The 18,399-nt window shown below is 47.3% G+C and overlaps 2 protein-coding genes across 3 annotated transcripts in view; both read right to left on the reverse strand.

The window, feature by feature from the left end:
- The window catches only part of LOC148145048 (uncharacterized), a 112,813-nt gene extending 107,248 nt beyond the window's left edge, over nucleotides 1-5,565 (reverse strand). The window contains exon 1 of one of the 2 annotated variants that reach the window (XM_087975517.1): nucleotides 5,395-5,565. The gene's annotated coding sequence lies outside the window, so the exon portion shown is untranslated. Of the gene's footprint in view, nucleotides 1-5,251; nucleotides 5,358-5,394 lie in introns of those variants that run through there. The other variant, XM_087975515.1, reaches the window with a different exon arrangement.
- LOC148145051 (uncharacterized) overlaps nucleotides 1-18,399 on the reverse strand; it is a 234,563-nt gene that overhangs the window by 15,564 nt on the left and 200,600 nt on the right. Inside the window, 1 exon segment of the mRNA XM_087975463.1 lies at nucleotides 8,530-10,149. Coding sequence (XP_087831589.1) covers nucleotides 8,530-9,741 — 1,212 coding nt within the window. The 5' untranslated portion in view covers nucleotides 9,742-10,149.

Here is an 18,399-nt window from a genome sequence, read left to right on the forward strand (position 1 = left end):
TAAACCTATCGCGCAATTCCTGAATCTGTATCCCTCTGCTCTCCCCCTACTCATGCATCTGTACAGATGCACCTTTTCTTTTTATAGATATTTTTATTGAAAATTTAACATTTTTACAAGTTTACAAATTAAAAAAAGACAAGTACAAACATTAATATACAATTAAATTTTAAATAAATAGCCAAAACCTGTCAAACAAAAAGAGATACAGAGAAGAAAAAGAAAAAGACAAAACTCATCTAGCTACTAATCTAACCTATAACTAAGGTAAAAACAATAACTGCAGATGCTGGAAACCAGATCTAACCTATAACTAACCAGAGTGTATGATCAAATATCTTACATTATTCAAAAGAAAACAGGATAACATAGTAATTAAGTAGTGAAGTACACACTCGTAATGAGTTCACATCAAGTTGTAATAAAACCCGTATTCATGTGGGATTCCTCTCCCAAGGGGCCCCGGACCAGCCAAAACTATTACCTCAACTAGATGAAAGCCCTTGAAAGAATGGCCGAAATATCTATATCCATGTAATTCAAAAAGGGCTGCCACATTTTATAGAATAATTCAGTTTTTTGGTGCACCATATTTGTAAGGAAGTCAAGGGGAACACATTCCATGATTAATCTGTGCCAATTCTGAAGTCCTAGAGGGCCCTCAGCCACCCAATTTACTAAGATATTTTTTCTTGCATAGAAGGAGAGAATGGAAAATAATTTCCTCCCATGCACATCCAGAGAAGGTAAGCTCGAGAAGCCCAGAAGAGGAGATACTGGATCTACTGTAATTTCCATTCCCAAGATTTCTGTCAGGGCGTTTACTACTTCGGTCCAGTATTTGTGGATCTTATGGCATGTCCATAAGCAGTGTAAGAATGCCCACCTCTTTTACATTTGGGACACATTGGAGATACTCCTACCCTAAATGTTGCCAATCTTTCCGGTGCCATAGGGCCTGAGTTTAACTGAATGGCCTGAGTTCTGTTATAAATGGAGATTTTTTTGGCATTTTCCCAGATGTCATTCCACATTTCTGTAGAAATTTCCAGCCCCAAATCCTGATCCCATGTTCTAAGCAGACGGTCCATATCTTCCGACACTTCATCACGTAATAAATGATAAAGAGTGCTGACCGAGGGTACGCCCACTGGCCACAACACTCTTCATTCTCTATCTGATTTATAGAGACTATTTAATAGCGTAGTCGTCTTCTGTATGTAGTCTCGTATTTAGAAGTATCAAAAGAGGTCTCCATTAGGTAATCCAAATTTCTGATGCAGCTGTTCAAAAGACATCAGGACCCCCCCTTCTCAAACAGATGCCCTAAACAGGAGATACCCCTGGATCTCCAGGATTTGAATGTGGCATCTATAGGAGTATAGGGGGATGTTTTATGTGAATTACCCTCGTTTTGCCGGATTATATTCCAAGCTTTAATTGTGTTTAGTATTATAGGGTTTCTACAGTGGTTAGATTAGATTAGATTAGATTACTTACAGTGTGGAAACAGGCCCTTCGGCCCAACAAGTCCACACCGACCCGCCGAAGCGTAACCCACCCATACCGCTACATTTACCCCTTTACCTAACACTACGGGCAATTTAGCATGGCCAATTCACCTGACCTGCACATCTTTGGACTGTGGGAGGAAACCGGAGCCCCCGGAGGAAACCCACGCAGACACGGGGAGAACGTGCAAACTCCACACAGTCAGTCGCCTGAGTCGGGAATTGAACCCGGTTCTCTGGCGCTGCGAGGCAGCAGTGCTAACCACTGTGCCACCGTGCCGCCCACATGGTCCGTAATGATCTTCATCTAATCTAAAAATAAGAGGTTAATAAGAGAGCACTGTACTTGAGAAGCCTTGATGTCCATCCAGATTGATTGCGGGTCAGACGTGACCCAATCGGCTATGTAGCTTAACAAGGAACTTAACTGATACTTCCTAAAGTTTGGAAAATCCAGCCCTCCCCCCCCTTGCCTGTGGAAGCTGTAGCTTCCTTAACTTAATGAGGGGCCGTCTAGGATTCCAGATGAACGAACCCAGCCAACCATACAATTTGCACAGTGCCAGCCTCAGCAGCATCACCGGAAGCATTCTCATAGGGTATAAGAGACGGGGAAAGACATTCATTTTAATTAGGGCTATTCTACCTAGCCAGGAAATTGGAAGGTCTCCCCAGCGTGAAGGTCCTGCCTTACCCTTTCCAACAGATGCACAAAATTGGCCTTGTATAGCTGGCCAAATACTGGGGTGATAAAAATGCCTAAGTATAAGAAACCCTCCAGAGACCACCGAAAGGGGAAGTGGGATCCGTCCAATAAGTGCGACATACTAGTGAGGCATGGCCTCCGATTTTGAAAAATTAAGTTTGTAGCCTGAAAATGCACTAAATGTATTAATAACTTGGATTAAGTGAGGCATGGACATCAGAGGATTACTAAGAAAAAGGAGATCATCATCTGCATATAGGGTAATTTTATGTTTACCTGTACCAACCCTCGGGGCCGTTATATTAGAGTCAGCCCGTATCGCTTCCGCCAGTGGCTCAATTATTAACATGAATAGCAACGGTGAGAGAGGACATCCCTGACGGCAGCCCCTACCCACACTGAAGCTACCTGAGCCTAATCCATTGGTGATCACAACTGCTTTGGGATCATTATACAGTGTTGAGACCCATTTGGCAAATAAGTTTCAAACACCAAACCTTTCCAATGTATAGAACAGGTATGACCATTCATCCTGTTAAATGCCTTCTCCGCGTCCAATGAGACGACTATTTCTGGTATTTTTTCCTGATGACAGACTTGATTCACATTCAAGACCCTTCTAATATCATTAAATGATCGACGGCCCTTAATAAACCAAGTCTGCTCCTCTTTTATGATATATGGCAGTACCCTCTCCAGCCTCAATGCTAATGTTTTAGAGAGAATGTTAAAATCTACAGTTAGCAAGGATATTGGTCTGTGTGATGCACAATCTTCTGGATCTTTTCCTTTTTTGAGAATAAGGGAGATATTCACCTCATTCAGTGAAGGCAGGAGGCAGCCCAGACTATTTCTGTAGTTTTACATGCTCATAAGTGGGCCAGCTAATACTCCTGCGAACTCTTTGTAAAATTCAACCTGAAAGCCCCCTGGGCCAGGTGCCTTACCGCTCTGAAGTTGCCTGATTGCAAACCCTCACTTATATCCATACCCCTCTCATACACACGCTCTCTCTCAGACATACACATACAGCACCCTCTCAACACACACACCCTCTCGCAAGCTCATTCTCCATCACAATCACATTTTATCAAGCATGCACACACACAAATACACACTCACTGATGCACAGTCTTATACACAAACTCACATACAAACACACTTTCCTGATGAAAGGCTTTTCCCCGAAACGTTGATTTTCCTGCTCCTCGGATGCTGTCTGACTTGCTGCAACACCACATTCTTGATCCTAAACTTATTACCCTTTAGTTCTGGGCTCCCCCATCCAAAGGAAAATACCATGTCTATTTACCCTATCCATGTCCCTCATGACGATATAAAAGTGTATAAGGTCACTCCTCAGACTCTGGCACGCTACGGAAAACAGTCCCAGCCTATCCTTATGTCTCTCCTCACCCGGGTAACCATGACACATACCTGAGGTCGTAAAGTCTGCTCCCTTCCTGGATTCAATCCAGTTGCTACAAGTGAGCCTGCTCCACGATCATTAAGATCATGGCTGACTTGTCCATCGTCTCATCTCCTCCTCCTCCCTACAGTCACGAGGAACTCCTTCATTCCCTTCCCAGGCAAAAACCCACCCAACTGTGTCTTGAATATACTTAATGAAGCTGCCTCTATTGCTTCCTTGGCCAGAGTATTCCATAGATTTTGATGGAAGCCCTTTTGCCCAAAACATCGATTTTCCTGCTCCTCGGATGCTTCCTGACTTGCGGTGCTTTTCCAGTATCACTCTAATCATGACTGTTCCATAGATTCACAACCTTCGGGGAAAAGCAGTTCCTCCGCATCTCTGTCTGAAAGCTACTCCCTCTAACCTTGAGGCCTAGTCTCACCCACCAGCAGAAATGACCGGACAGGGTAGTGCAATGACATTGGGAAGATGTTTCCATTGGTAGGAGAGACTAGGACCAGAAGGCACAGCTTTAAGAATAAAGGGAAGACCATTAGGAACAGAGATAAGTGATGTCGCCTTTCCTGCCAACAGCGAGGAGCATGGACACCAGCGGGCATGCGTGCTGTTGTTCACACCGAGGAGCAGACACAATATGCTCTGTGGCGATGCTGGTGTTATTGACAGAATTTAAGTGTTCAAATGCCAAGGGGAGAAATAAAGGGTAGAGCCACAGTTGTTTTTCCTCATTTTATAGCTTTTGCATTTTGTCTGGCTGCTCAACTATTTTTTTTAATGTCTTTTCGTCAGTGTAGGGTTGAGGTTCACAACAAGAGGGCATAGGTTATAGGGTGAGAGCAGAACGATATTAAAGGTATCTAAGTCGCAACTTTTCCATGCAGAGGGTGGTGCACATATGGAATGAACTGCCAGAGGAAGTAGTGGAAGCCGGTATAATTACAGCACATAAAACACATCTGGATGGGTATATGAATAGGAAGGGATTAGTGGGATATGAGCCAAGTGTTGGCAAATGGGACGAGATCAATTTAGGATATCTGGTTGGCATGGACAGGTTGGATCAAACTGGTCTGTTTCCGTGCTGCACATCTGTGTGACTCTCAATAATAAAGTCTACATTTCCAAATAACAAACTATATCCATGTTAACAAGGCTTAGTGCACAACATGCTTTACTAACCATTCTCAACAGGTCCTGCCCCTTCAATGACTGAGGAACATGTACATGCTGGTGCATAGTATCCACACACTACCCTCAGCAATTGCACAAGTATCAGCAAAGGGTAGACAGCACAAGGATTAAAACACACAGTGAGGGGGAAACAGCACAAGGATTAAACACACAGTGAGGGGGCAAACAGCACAAGGATTAAACACACAGTGAGGGGCAAACAGCACAAGGATTAAACACACAGTGAGGGGGAAACAGCACAAGGATTAAACACACAGTGAGGGGGAAACAGCACAAGGATTAAACACACAGTGAGGGGTAAACAGCACAAGCGCCAGTAAAAGCCGATGGAAAGTGAGTGTAAAATGTCACTATGACAGGACAGGCCCCACATTCCTTCCCCTCCGTCCCCCCCACAACCTGCCTCACCTTTCACGTCCCGGGCCCAGTACCTTCCAGGTGGCCCCATAGTTGACACAGGGGCCGCCCCACGACCAGTAGAACTCCACCACCCCGGCGGCCGACGAGTTCCCAACCAGGCCCTTAACCCCATCCGCCTCCAGAATGCTCACCGGCTCCTGGCTGCTGTACAGCCGGCCGGTGTGGCCGTGACACAGCAGCTGCGCCAGGAAGGCGGCGGCGGCCAGTGACGGGTGTCTGCCCCGGGCCGCGCGGCGCCATTTTCCTAACGGCCGCCCTCCCGCCGCTTCCTCGCTCGAGCGACTTCTCCTCCCAACCGCCTTCGGCCCCGCGTGACGTCTGCACGGGGGAATGGGCGGGGCCGAGGGATGGGCGGGGCCGGGCAGGGGGAGCCTCACCGTCACCGAGCAACAGCCACCTCGCGCTACAACTGCTCATTCACAAAAACAAACTCTCCTGTCTCGCTCTGCAGCTGCAGGGGGGACACTGCCACGTTTCCAGGAGCCCTGTCTACATTGGGAAAGCTCACGGCTCAATTTAAACAGATATTCCCACATCTAACGGAACGGCGTCATATCGAAAGGGGGCAATCTGCATTTTAAAGGGACGTGGACATTTTAACGGGTATTTCTGCAAATGGTTTAAATGGACGAGATTATATTTCAAAGGGATGTGGCACATTCAAAGGGATATCTTCATATGTAAAGTGACGCAGTTATATCTAAATGAACCTACATTTCGAAGAGACGTTGCCCTATTTATAAGTAGAGACAGTAGGTGTGAATTCTGTCTGTGTCCCAATGTTGAGTCAAGACTGACATTTTACTTAGAAAAACTCTGCATTTAAATTACATTCTTGAGAAGGTAATTTATAGATTCCGGGTGTCGCTGAGGGAGGATTGGCCGTGCTAAGTTACCCGTAGTGACCAGGGATGTACAGGTTAGGGTGGAAATATGGAATAAGGGATTGGATATGGCTGAGATACTGTTCAGAGGGCCAGAGAGGAAGAGATGGGCTGAATGGCCTGCTTCCACATTGTTGGGATTGTATGACCCTCCCCATAAAGGAGTATTTTATCGGCATCTATCCTGTCAAGCCCCTTTCCGAATTCTACTGGTTTCAATAGAGGTTTCCAGCACAGAAGCACACACTTTGGTCCAATTCGTCCATGCCGACCAGGATTCCAAACTCAACCAGTCCCACTTGTCTGCATTTGGCCCATTTCCCCCTCAACCTTTCTATTCATATACCCATCCGACTGCTATTTCAATGTTGTAACTGTACCTGCATCTGCAACATCCTCAGCAAGTTCATTCCACATGCAAATCACTCTTTCAAAATGTTGCCCGTCTGGTTCCTTTTAAATCTCTCTCCTTACATTTAAAAAAAATTGCCCCCCCCACCTCCCCAAGTTGAGTTCCCCTACACTAAGCAAGAGCCATTTGCTATTCAGCACAGAAACAGACACTTTGGTCCAATTCGTTCATGCTGACCAGGATTCCAAACTAAACCAGTCCCAATTTCCTGCATCTGGCCCATGAACCCTCTAACCTTTGTATTCATCTACCCATCAAAATGCTGTTTAAACGTTGTAAATGTACCGGCAACTACCTCAGACACACACACACACACACACGTATACCCCCCAATACTCTCTCAGACTTATACTCCATCACACTCACACTTTACCAAGCATGTACACACACACACACAAACTCACATGCATCCACACACAATTCTATGAGGTGAATTTGTATTGGTAGAATTATATTTGCAGATGTATTCAATTTTGCTCAAAAAGTATACAACTTCCAGGCAGTCAGTCCATGTAATATTTTTTAAGTTGGAAATAGAACCAGTCTGACTCAAGATTGGAATACTGACAGACTCAGTTCTCAGGAAGAAAGTGAGGACTGCAGATGTTGGAGATCAGAGCTGAAAGTATGTTGCTGGAAAAGCGTAGCAGGTCAGGCAGCATCCAAGGAGCAGGAGAATCGCCGTTTCGGGCATGAGCCCTTCTTCAGCCCTTTCCTGAAGAAGGGCTCATGCCCGAAACGTCGATTCTCCTGCTCCTTCGATGCTGCCTGACATAATGTGTTGCTGGAAAAGCACAGCTTCAGACTCAATTCTCACATCTTTAAATGCAATGTCTGAGCTGAGATGTCACCTTCTTTATAAAACCTTCAGTCATCTCAAGAATGTGATTTAAAAGATGTTCTGGCAGTTACACGTTAATGAACCAATACGTGCACCCATTCTCAGAGATGAAAGACTTGATAGTAATCTAGATTTGTTCAATATATTCCATCAGTTGCAAGTCATTGATCTTTTGATAGACGTTCTGTGTCTTACGTTCATCGGGTAGCTGTGCAGCAACACTCAGAAATATAGTGCTTCCAAATAAACCTGTTGGACAATAACCTGGTATTGTATGATTTTATTAACTTTATCAACCCAGTCTAATACCGACACCTCCACATCGTTTCTAGTGAACACAGCCCACACCTCCTGGTGCTGCCAGTAAACTTTACAATGCTGATGAAACAACGCAGTACCTGAAAGATTTACAATTTCTAACGATACTAGCTACTCATTCACTGCTCCATCTGATACACGACATTGGAAACTCAGTGCAGGAGGCTGAAAGAGAGGAGTAGCTTTAAACAAAAAACCTCTTGGAACTCAAAGCTTTCAATGAGAGTCTGAGCCCGGCAGTAAGTTCAGGTAACCTTTATTGTGACTCTACTTTGTTACAGCTTCAGATTCTCCCCAGCAAAAAGGCATAGACAAAGTAGCTGCTTTTTAAACAGCTCAAGATCAAAGCCCACACACACCCCACTGTCTTTACTATTGGACAGCACCAGGTTGTAATTGGATCCTTGTTACAGCCGTAACCCGGAGGAAGTATTGCCTCACTCAGCAATTTCAACCCATACCCTGTATCCTGGTACGTTTCTCCCTGCTCATTTGCAAGTGGGGGGAGGGCAGTGTAGAGTCAACCAAACTGCTGTGGGTCTGGGGTCACGTGTAGGACAGACCGAGTGAAGGATGCAGCTGGAACGATTGAGTGAATCCTCTCCTAACAAGGGAGAGAGGGAATCAGATGGGAGCTTTCTCCCCCGCACCACCCCCTCCCTGAAACGGTCTCATTGTTAGATTCCGAACTCCACATTTCTGACCGAATACCAATTCTGCCATCTGTCGTGGTGGGATTCGAACCAGGGAGTCCCCAGAACCAGGTTGATAGTCCAATCGAAAATGGCACTCGGCCGTCACTCCTTCAATCCCCCTGTGATGGCACGTGAACTCGCTGGTGCTTCCACAGGTGGGAGGAGCAGGTGAAGCCCTTCCCGCACTGAGAGGTGAATGGCCTCTCCCCCGTGTGGACCTGCTGGTGGCTCAGCAGGGTGGAGGATGTGCTGAAGGCCTTCCCACACTTGGGGCAGCTGAAGGGTCTCTCCCCGGTGTGGACCCGCTGGTGCGTGAGCAGATTGGAGGAGCAGGTGAAGCCCTTCCCGCACTGAGAGCAGGTGAACGGCCTCTCCCCTGTGTGGATCCACTGGTGCCTCAGCAGGGTGGAGACCTGGGTAAAGTCCTTCCCACACTCGGGGCAGCTGAATGGCCTTTCCCCCGTGTGGACCCGCTGGTACCTCAGCAGGGTGGAGACCTGGGTAAAGTCCTTCCCGCACTCGGGGCAGCTGAAGGGTCTTTCGCCCGTGTGGACCCGCTGATGCCTCAGCAGGGTGGAGGATGTGCTGAAGGACTTCCCGCACTCGGGGCAGCTGAAGGGCCTCTCCCCCGTGTGGAGATGCTGGTGGCTCCGCAGGTTGGAGGAGCAGGTGAAGCCTTTCCCACACTGAGAGCAGGTGAACGGCCTCTTTCCCGTGTGGTCATGCTGGTGCCTCAGCAGGGTGGAGGAATTGCTGAAGGCCTTCCCACATTCGGGGCAACTGAAGGGCCTCTCCCCCGTGTGGACGCGCTGGTGTCTTAGCAGGGTGGAGACCTGGGTAAAGTCCTTCCCGCACTCAGGGCAGCTGAAGGGCCTCTCCCCCGTGTGGATCCGCCGGTGGGTCTGGAGGTTAGAGTAATTGCTGAGGGCCTTCCCGCACTCAGAGCAGATGAAGGGCCTCTCCCCCGTGTGGACCTGCTGGTGCCTCAGCAGGTCGGAGGGATAGTTGAAGCCCTTCCCGCACTCAGAGCAGCTGAACAGTCTCTCCCCCGTGTGGATTCGCCGGTGGGCCAACAGGGCAGAGAAAAACATGAAGGCCTTCCCACAATCGGGACAGCTTAAGGGCCTTTCCCCCATGTGGTCCCGCTGGTGGGCCAGCAGGTGGGAGGAATGTTTGAATGCCTTCCCGCAGTCGGTGCAGGGGAATGGCCTCTCCCCGGTGTGACTGCGCCGATGAGTCTTCAGGGCGGACGGGAAACAGAAGCCTTTCCCACAGTCGCCACACTTCCATCGTTTGTCCACGGGGCGGGATTCCTCGGGTTTCTCCATGGATGAAGCTTCAGCCGCACACAATCGAATTTCCAGCCCCTCCCTGTCGTGAATTCCTCTTTCCAGGTCGTATAGCTGCTACACGCTCCACAATTAGTGCGCTGCAACAGTGGAGTCTCTCGTCCAGTCGCACTGATGCTGAAAACGTACTCAGTCAGGAACCAAAACGCTTTGATCCCTCTCACAGAAATCACTGTCGAAAATCGTTGTGGTCCTGGCGGACTGAGTGACTGTCAGACATTGACGGCGAAGTGAGGATCGCAAATGCTGGAGAGTCAGTCGAAAAATGTGGCACTGGAAAAGCACAGGGATGTCAGACAGCATCCGAGCAGCAGGAGGGTCAATGTTTTGGGCGTAAGTCCTTCATCTGTTGATTGAGAAATTTCCGCCATCAGATCTTCAAATACGCTGTAAAAAGAGATTACAAAAGCCATCACTGTCAGTGCAGGGTAGAAATTCTGAACAAGCAATTCTATTTTCTGTGGAATATTCTTTTCTTTTAATATTCCACAAAATTGAAGCACCATCCCACTCTCTCTCCCCCTCTGTTCTCACTCCGCTCTAACTAATTCCCCTGTAGGTGCTGAGTCAGGATCTTACAGGGGCAGAAAAGCAAAAACATCAAGACTGACATCTCTCTGAATTTTGGATACTTCCACCTGAAAGTTAATATCTTTCACAACACTGGGATCCTGCTGAGAGTGAGCAGGTCTGATTCGGTTTTTCCCTCCATTCTTTCCCGGTTGTCTTTTGCAAGTTTTGATAACTTTCCCAATTCTGAGTATATGATTTGGGAAGTTATGTTGTGGCTGTACAGGTCATTGGTTAGGCCACATTTGGAACATTGCGCACAATTCTGGTTTCCTTCCTTGAACGGGCTCAGAAACATTTATAAGGATATTGCCAGGGTTGGAGGATTTGAGCTAAAGGGAGGCTAGGGCTGTTTTCCCTGGAGTGTTGGAGGCTAAGGGGTGACCTTATAAAGGTTTATAAAATCATGAAGGGCATAGATAGAATAAATAGGCAAAATCTTTTCCCTGCAGTGGCGGGGAGGGGGAGGTCCAGAACAAGAGAGCATAGGTTTAAGGTGAGGGGGGAAAGAAACAAGAGATCTGAGGGGCAACCTTTTCACACAGAGGGTAGTAAATGTATAGAATGAGCTGCAGGAGGAAGTGGTGGAGGCTGGTACAAATACAACATTTAAAAGGCAGCTGGATGGGTACGTGAATGGGTAGGATTTAGAGGGATATGGGCCAAGTGCTGGTAAATAGGATTGATTAATTTCAGATATCTAGTCAGCATGGACGAGATGGACTGTTTCTGTACTGTACAGCTCCATGGCCATCTACTTCATTTTGAAATGTTTGCACTATCACTTGGAACACCCTGTTAGGGTTCAGAGTGTGCCAGGTCCTGACATCTCCTTCCTCATGTCTCCTGTGTATTTTAAAACAATAGTACTGTTTGTATGTTACTGGGTTAGTACTTTAAACACAAAGACACATACAATATAATCAGAATTTCTATTCGGTACAGACAGTGATGACTTGTTTCAACTTTGCTAACAGGGTATCTGAAGGGGAGGATCTGCAGACAGAAATCTTGGAAGAAATTCCATAACAAGATCTGACAGGGTCAATCAATATTATTGGGGGTGGGGGGGTGGGGGTTGAGTCTGGAAAGAGAAATCCATTCGACCTGCTTCAAAAAGGTACTGGACATCAGTGTGAGCAGAGGAGCACTCAGAGGAACACACCAGTGAACTGAGCTTTAACTGGTTACACAGAATGAGTGTATGTGCCCCAATGAGCTGACTTTGGAAAAGACTGAGAGGGGGGCTGGGGCATTTATTTTACCCTGGAGCATCAGAGCCTGAGGGGTGACCTTAGAGAGGTTTATAAAATCATGAGGGGCATAGATAGGGCAAATAGCCTAGGTTTTTTCCTCCCAGGCGGGGGGGCAAAAACTAGAAGGCAGAGGTTTAAGGTGAGGAGGGAAAGATTTAAAAGGGGCCTATGGGACAACTTTTCATGCAGAGGGTTGTGCAGGTATGGAACGAACTGCCAGAGGAAGTGGTGGAGGTGGGTACAACTGCAATGTTTAAGAGGCATTTGGTTGGGTATATGAATAGGAAAGGTTTGGAGGCATTTGGGCTGGGTGCTGCCAAGGGGGATTAGATTGGGTTGGAATATCTGGTCAGCATGGATGAGTTGGACCGAAGGGTCAGTTTCCGTGCTGTCCACCTTTATGACTCTATGACGAGCACTCGGGGCGTGGCTCCTTCATCAGGTGATTGTGGAGTATAAAATCATAAGGCAGCCCATCTTTTAGTATGGGCTGCTCGTATCATTCATTTGTAAATCGCCGAATTTCCTGAAAGACATTTTCTTGAGATAACAAGGTTTTAGAACAAAATGTGACATCTCAGCTCTGACAATGCATTAAAGGTGTGAAGTCAGAGTCTGTCTGTATCACAATCTTGAGTCAGACTGGTTCTATTTCCGAAGTGCAATTTACAAAATATTACATGGATTGAACAGTTGGTATATTGTGCATTTTTGAGAAAATTAGAATATCTCTGCAAATATAATTCTGCAAATACAAATTCACCCCCATGGATGTATGTATGTGTGAATGAGACAGAGAAAAGTCTATTTTGTGCTGTATATCCCTATGTCCATTTGATAACAGATGCTTTATTTCTGTTGGTGTAAATATTGTTGTAAATCATAGCTGGGTATGAATAGTTAGATGTCAGGGAGAGAGAATGCCTCAAGAGGGGCACTATAAGAATACTCGGAGAGCCCTATTTCTGGTTTACTTCCTCATGAACAAACATTAAGCATGAGCATTTATTTATTTCTAATTTTGTTCTGTTTTTCTTGTTTGATTCCTAGCTAGGACTACACTCTGTGCCTGGATGGTTGACAGGCTGGGAGATTGTGGCTTGAGTCTTGAATAACTGAATGTTTTATTGTTCCAGAAGGTGTGGGGGTGGGGGTCAAGGCTTCAGCAGAAATCTAGCAGAGCAGAGAACAGACCAATATCTTACTCTGTCGGAAAATGAAATCCGAGTTGATCGTGGCTGATATATCCATTGGCTCAGCTCTTCTTCCCTGCATTATCCCAACTACCCTTAACTCCCTGACCATGAAAACCCATCCAATTGTGTCTTGAATATACTTAATGAAGATGCCTCTCTACTGCTTCCTTGGGCAGAGAATTCCATAGATTGACTACTCTCCAGGAAAAGCAGTTCCTCCTCATCTGTCCTAAAATGGCACAGTGGCACAGTGAGTAGCACTGCTGCCTCACAGTGCCAGAGACCCGGGTTCAATTCCTGCCTCAGACAACTGCCTGTGTGGGTTTCCTCCGGGTGCTCTGGTTTCCTCCGGGTGCTCTGGTTTCCTCCCACAGTCCAAAGATGTGCGGGTTAGGTGAATTGACCATGCTAAATTGCCAGTAGTGTCAGGTGAAGGGGTAAATGTAGGGGAGTGGGTCTGGGTGGGTTGCTCTTCAGGGGGTTGGGGAAGTCTTGTTGGGGTGAAGGGCCTATTCCCACACTAAGTAATCTAATAATCTAAAAGCTACTCCCCTCAACTTGAGGCCTGGTCTCATCCACCAGCAGAAATGACTGGATAGGGTAGGAGTAAAAATAATGACTGCAGATGCTGGAAACCAGATTCTGACTTAGTGGTGCTGGAAGAGCACAGCAGTTCAGGCAGCATCCAAGGAGCAGTGAAATCGATGTTTCGGGCAAAAGCCCTTCATCAGGAATAAAGGCAGAGAGCCTGAAGCGTGGAGAGATAAGCTAGAGGAGGGTGGGGGTGCGGAGAAAGTTGCATAGAGTACAATAGGTGAGTGGGGGAGGGGATGAAGGTGATAGGTCAGGGAGGAGAGGGTGGAGTGGATAGGTGGAAAAGGAGATAGGCAGGTAGGACAAGTCCGGACAACTCATGGGGACAGTGCTGAGTTGGAAGTTTGGAACTAGGGTAAGGTGGGGGAAGGGGAAATGAGGAAACTATTGAAGTCCACATTGATGCCTGGGCTGAGTTCGTTTGATTTTTGAACAACAAAGTGTGGATATTTATGTTGTGTGGTTGAGGTGGTTTTTTTGAGTGCTTTGTGTGTTGGATGCAGGTACAGTAACCACGTTTAAAATGGAATGCAAGACAATGGTTTTAAGACCACAACAGAACAGTTACGGTCAGATAGTACAGAAACGGACCCTTCAGTCCAACTATTCCATGCTGACTATGTTCTCACACGAAACTAGTGCCACTTGCCAATGTTTGGCCAATATCCCGCCGCACCGTGCCCATTCAGGTACTTATCCAAATGTCTGTTAAACGTTGCATCTGTACATGCATCCACCACTACCTCTGGACATTCACTCCACACATGAACCACTCTCTGTTCATGAAAACCTTTTCCAGAATCGGTCCACGCCGTGCATTCATTTACAGCAACCGAAAGGAAAGGGAATGAAAAAAAAAGGAAAAAGGAGTTGGGAAGAGAGTGCCGTACTCACAGATGGTTGACAGAGTAGGGAGGTTACAGTCTGGAACAAACTCACTCTTCATTCAGAGACAGAGCAGCAGCAGCTTCCGAAGCTCGTGTTGCAACTTCTGCATTCAGACAATAGGAAGGCTCTGATTGGCAGGAGGACCAGTCACCTTCCGGTCCTCCAAGGCTTCCAATTGACCCAAAAGAAAGTCGCGACGCGTGCTTTGCGTGAAGCGACGAGCATGCGCAGTTTCATCCTTGTACCGGCGAGCACGCGCAGTCTGCTCTCTGGCGATGCTGCTGTTACTGACAGAATTTAAGTGTCTGAATGCCAAGAGAAGTTAAAAAGGGGAGAGCCACCCTTTCTTCCCCCTGTGATATTTACCTTTCCTACACGCCCCATGACTTTATACATCGAAATGTGGTCGTCAATAGGGCGACCAGAACTGTACTCAGTCCTCTCCACGTGGTCTCCCCAATATCCTGTACAACCACAACGTGATGTCCCAACTCCTACACTGAACGGGGTGAACAATGAAGGAAAGTGTGCTAAACGCCTCCTTCACAACCCTGTCTACCAAGGATGCAACTTCCAAAGAACTATGTCCCCGATTTGGAGATGCCGGTGTTGGACTGGGGTGTACGAAGTTAAAATTCACACCACACCAGGTGATACTCCAACAGGCTCATTTGCAAGCATTAGCTTTTGGAGCGCTGCTCCTTCATCAGATGGTTGTATCTTATGATCCTGTTCCACAAGCACCCCATGAAGGAGCAGCACTCCGAAAGCTCGTGCTTCCAAATAAACCAGTTGGACGATGAACTGGTGTTGAGAGATTTTTAACTTTATATACATGAACCCCTCCACCCCCCCGCCCCCATGAGTCTGTTCTGCCATACATGCAGGGCCCTACCATTAATGATACAAGTCCTGCCCTTCCTTGTTTTAGCAAAATGCAATCCCTTGCCTTTATCTCTTGCTCTGTCAGACACACATACACACCCTAACACTCTCACCATCTTACAGGCTTATATTCCATCTCACACACATTTCATTAGCATGTATGCGCAAACTCGCATACACACGCACATACACTCCTACAGATACAGTCACACTTAAGTCAATGGAGTGAACTTCCATTTGCAGAATTATATTTGCAGATATATTCAATTTTGCTCAAAAATCATACAAACTGCAAACAGTCAATCCGTGTAATATTTATAAATTCCTGCTTTGGTTAGTAGAACCAGTCTGATTCAAGATTGAAATACAGACACTTTTGTGCAGTATCTGAGCTGCGATGTCACCTATTTTTATAAAACCTTGAATCATCTCAAGAAGGTGAATTAAAAGTAGTTCGGGAGATTACATATTAATGAACTGAAACGTGCAACCCATACTAAAAGATGAAAGATTAATCTGCAATCTAGATTTGTTTAATATGTCCTATCTGTTGCATGACACTGTGATCTTTTGCTATAAATTCTGTGTCTTATGACCCTGCTCCACAGCTACCTGATTAAGCGCTCTGAAAGCTCATGCTTACAAATAAACCTGTTGGACTATTAGCTGGTGTTGTGTGATTTTTAACTTTATCCACCCCAGTCCAAAACCAGCACCTCCACATAGTTTCCAGTGGACACAGCCCACACCTCCCAGTGCTGCCAGGAAACTGTGCAATGCCGATGACATGATGTAGTACCTGCACTCTTGAAAAATTTACAATTTCTAACAATACTGGCTACTCATTCACTGCTGCAACCGATACACAACATTGGAAACATAGAACAGGAGGCTGTAAGATATGAGCACAGCAGGTCAGGCAGCATCAGAGAAGCAGGAAAATCAAAGTTGCCCGAAAAATGTCGATTTTCCTGCTCCTTGGATGCTGCCTGACCTGCTGTGCTTTGCCAGCACCACTCGAATCTTGACTCTGATCTCCAGCATCAGCAGTTCTCACTTTCACCTGTAAGAAATAGAACATAGAACATAGAACAATACAGCGCAGTACAGGCCCTTTGGCCTTCGATGTTGCACCGATCCAAGCCCACCTAACCTATACTAACCCACTATCCTCCATATACCTATCCAATGCCCGCTTAAATGCCCATAAAGAGGGAGAGTCCACCACTGCTACTGGCAGGGCATTCCATGAACTTACAACTCGCTGAGTGAAGAACCTACCCCTAACTTCAGTCCTATATCTACCCCCCCTTAATTTAAAGCTATGCCCCCTTGTAATACCCGACTCCATACGTGGGAAAAGGTTCACACTGTCAACCCTATCTAACCCCCTAATCATCTTGTACACCTCAATCAAGTCATAAATGAGCAGTTTAAAAACAAAAAAACAGTTGCAGTTCAAAGCTCTCAACGAGAGTCTGAGATCGGCGTGAAGCTCAGGTAATCTTTATGGCGTCCCAACTTTGTTACAGCTTCAGAATCTCTCAGTAGAAAGGTGTAGAAAAAGTAGAAATTTTTAAAAAACACCTCAAGGCCAAAAAGCACACACCCCCTCCAACCCCTCACTTGCTTCATTATTGGTCACTACCCAGTTGACCCTTTGTAATTGGATCCTTGGTACAGCCTTAACCCGGAGAAAGTATTGCCTCACTCAGCAATTTCAACCCGTATCCTGTATCCAAGTAAGTTGGATGGGCAGTGTAGAGTCAACCAGACTGCTGTGGGTCTGGAGTCACGTGTAGGCCAGACCGGGTAAAGGATGCAGCTGGGACAACTGAGTCAATCCTCTCCCACAATGACAGTTTCCTTCCCTAAAAAGGAACTGAGTGAATGAGATGGGGGATTTCTTCCACCCCAACCCCACCAACATTGGTTTCACCGTTAGATTCTGAACTCCAGATTTCTGACCAAATTCCAATTCCACCATCTGTCGCAGTGGGAATTGAACCCGGGATCCCTGGAACTGGGTCGATAGTTCAGTCGATAATGGCACTCAGCCATCATTTCCTTCAATCACCCTGCGATGGCACGTGAACTCGCTGGTGGCTCCGCAGGTAGGAGGAGCGGGTGAAGACCGGCCCGCACTCGGGGCAGCTGAAGGGTCTCTCCTCTGTGTGGATCCATTGGTGGGTCACCAGGGCAGAGGTGTGGGTAAAGACCTTCCCACATTCGGGGCAGCTGAATTGCCTCTCCCATCTGTGGATCCGCCAGTGCTTCAGCAGGTTGGAGGCCTGGGTAAAGGCCTTCCTGCACGCGGGGCAGGGGAATGGCCTCTCCCCCTTGTGGACCCGCTGGTGAGTCAGCAAGTTGGGGGAAATCACTGAAGGCCTTCCCGCACTTGGGACAGCTGGAGAGACTCTCCCCCGTTTGGACCGGCCGGTAGATCAGCAGGGTATATACCTGCATAAAGGCCTTCCCAAGAGGTGTGGGAAGGTGAAGGGCCTCTCCCCCTTCTTTGGTGCCTCAGCAGCGTGGATGAATTAGTGAAGGCCTTCCCGCAGCTAAAGGGCCTCTCCCCTGTGTGGATCCGCTGGTGGGTCAGCAAGTTGGAGGACTTGCTGAAGGCCTTCCCGCAGACAGGGCAGGGGAATGGCCTCTCCCTGGTGCGACTGCGCCGATGAATCTCCGGGAAAGGCGGGGCACGAAAGCCATTCCCGCAGTCGCCACACTTCCACGGTTTCTCCACGGGGTGGGATTCCTCATGTTTCTCCATGGCCAAAGCTTCAGCCACACACAAATGCGTATGGAGCCCCTCCCCACCGTGAGTTCCTCTTCCCAGGTTCTGCACTCAGGGCCTGCAACAGTAGAGTATCTCATCCAGTCGGAGCTGGAAATGTGTTGCTGGAAAAGCGCAGCAGGTCAGGCAGCATCCAGGGAACAGGAGAATCGACATTTCGGGCATAAGCCCTTCTTCAGGAATGAGGAAAGTTTGTCCAGCAGGCTAAGATAAAAGGTAGGGAGGAGGGACTTGGGGGAGGGGCGTCGGAAATGTGATAGGTGGAAAGAGGTCAAGGTGAGGGTGATAGGTTAGACTGGGGTGGGGGCGGAGAGGTCGGGAAGAAGATTGCAGGTTAGGAAGGCGGTGCTGAATTCGATGGATTTGACTGAGACAGGCTGGGGGGAGGGGAAATGAGGAAACTGGTGAAATCCGAGTTCATCCTTTGTGGTTGGAGGGTTCCTAGGCGGAA

This window comes from Chiloscyllium plagiosum, unplaced genomic scaffold, assembly GCF_037043375.1.
Source record: "Chiloscyllium plagiosum isolate Xiang-an unplaced genomic scaffold, Cpla_swu_hap1 HiC_scaffold_27, whole genome shotgun sequence".
NCBI classification, from domain to species: Eukaryota; Metazoa; Chordata; class Chondrichthyes; order Orectolobiformes; family Hemiscylliidae; genus Chiloscyllium; species Chiloscyllium plagiosum.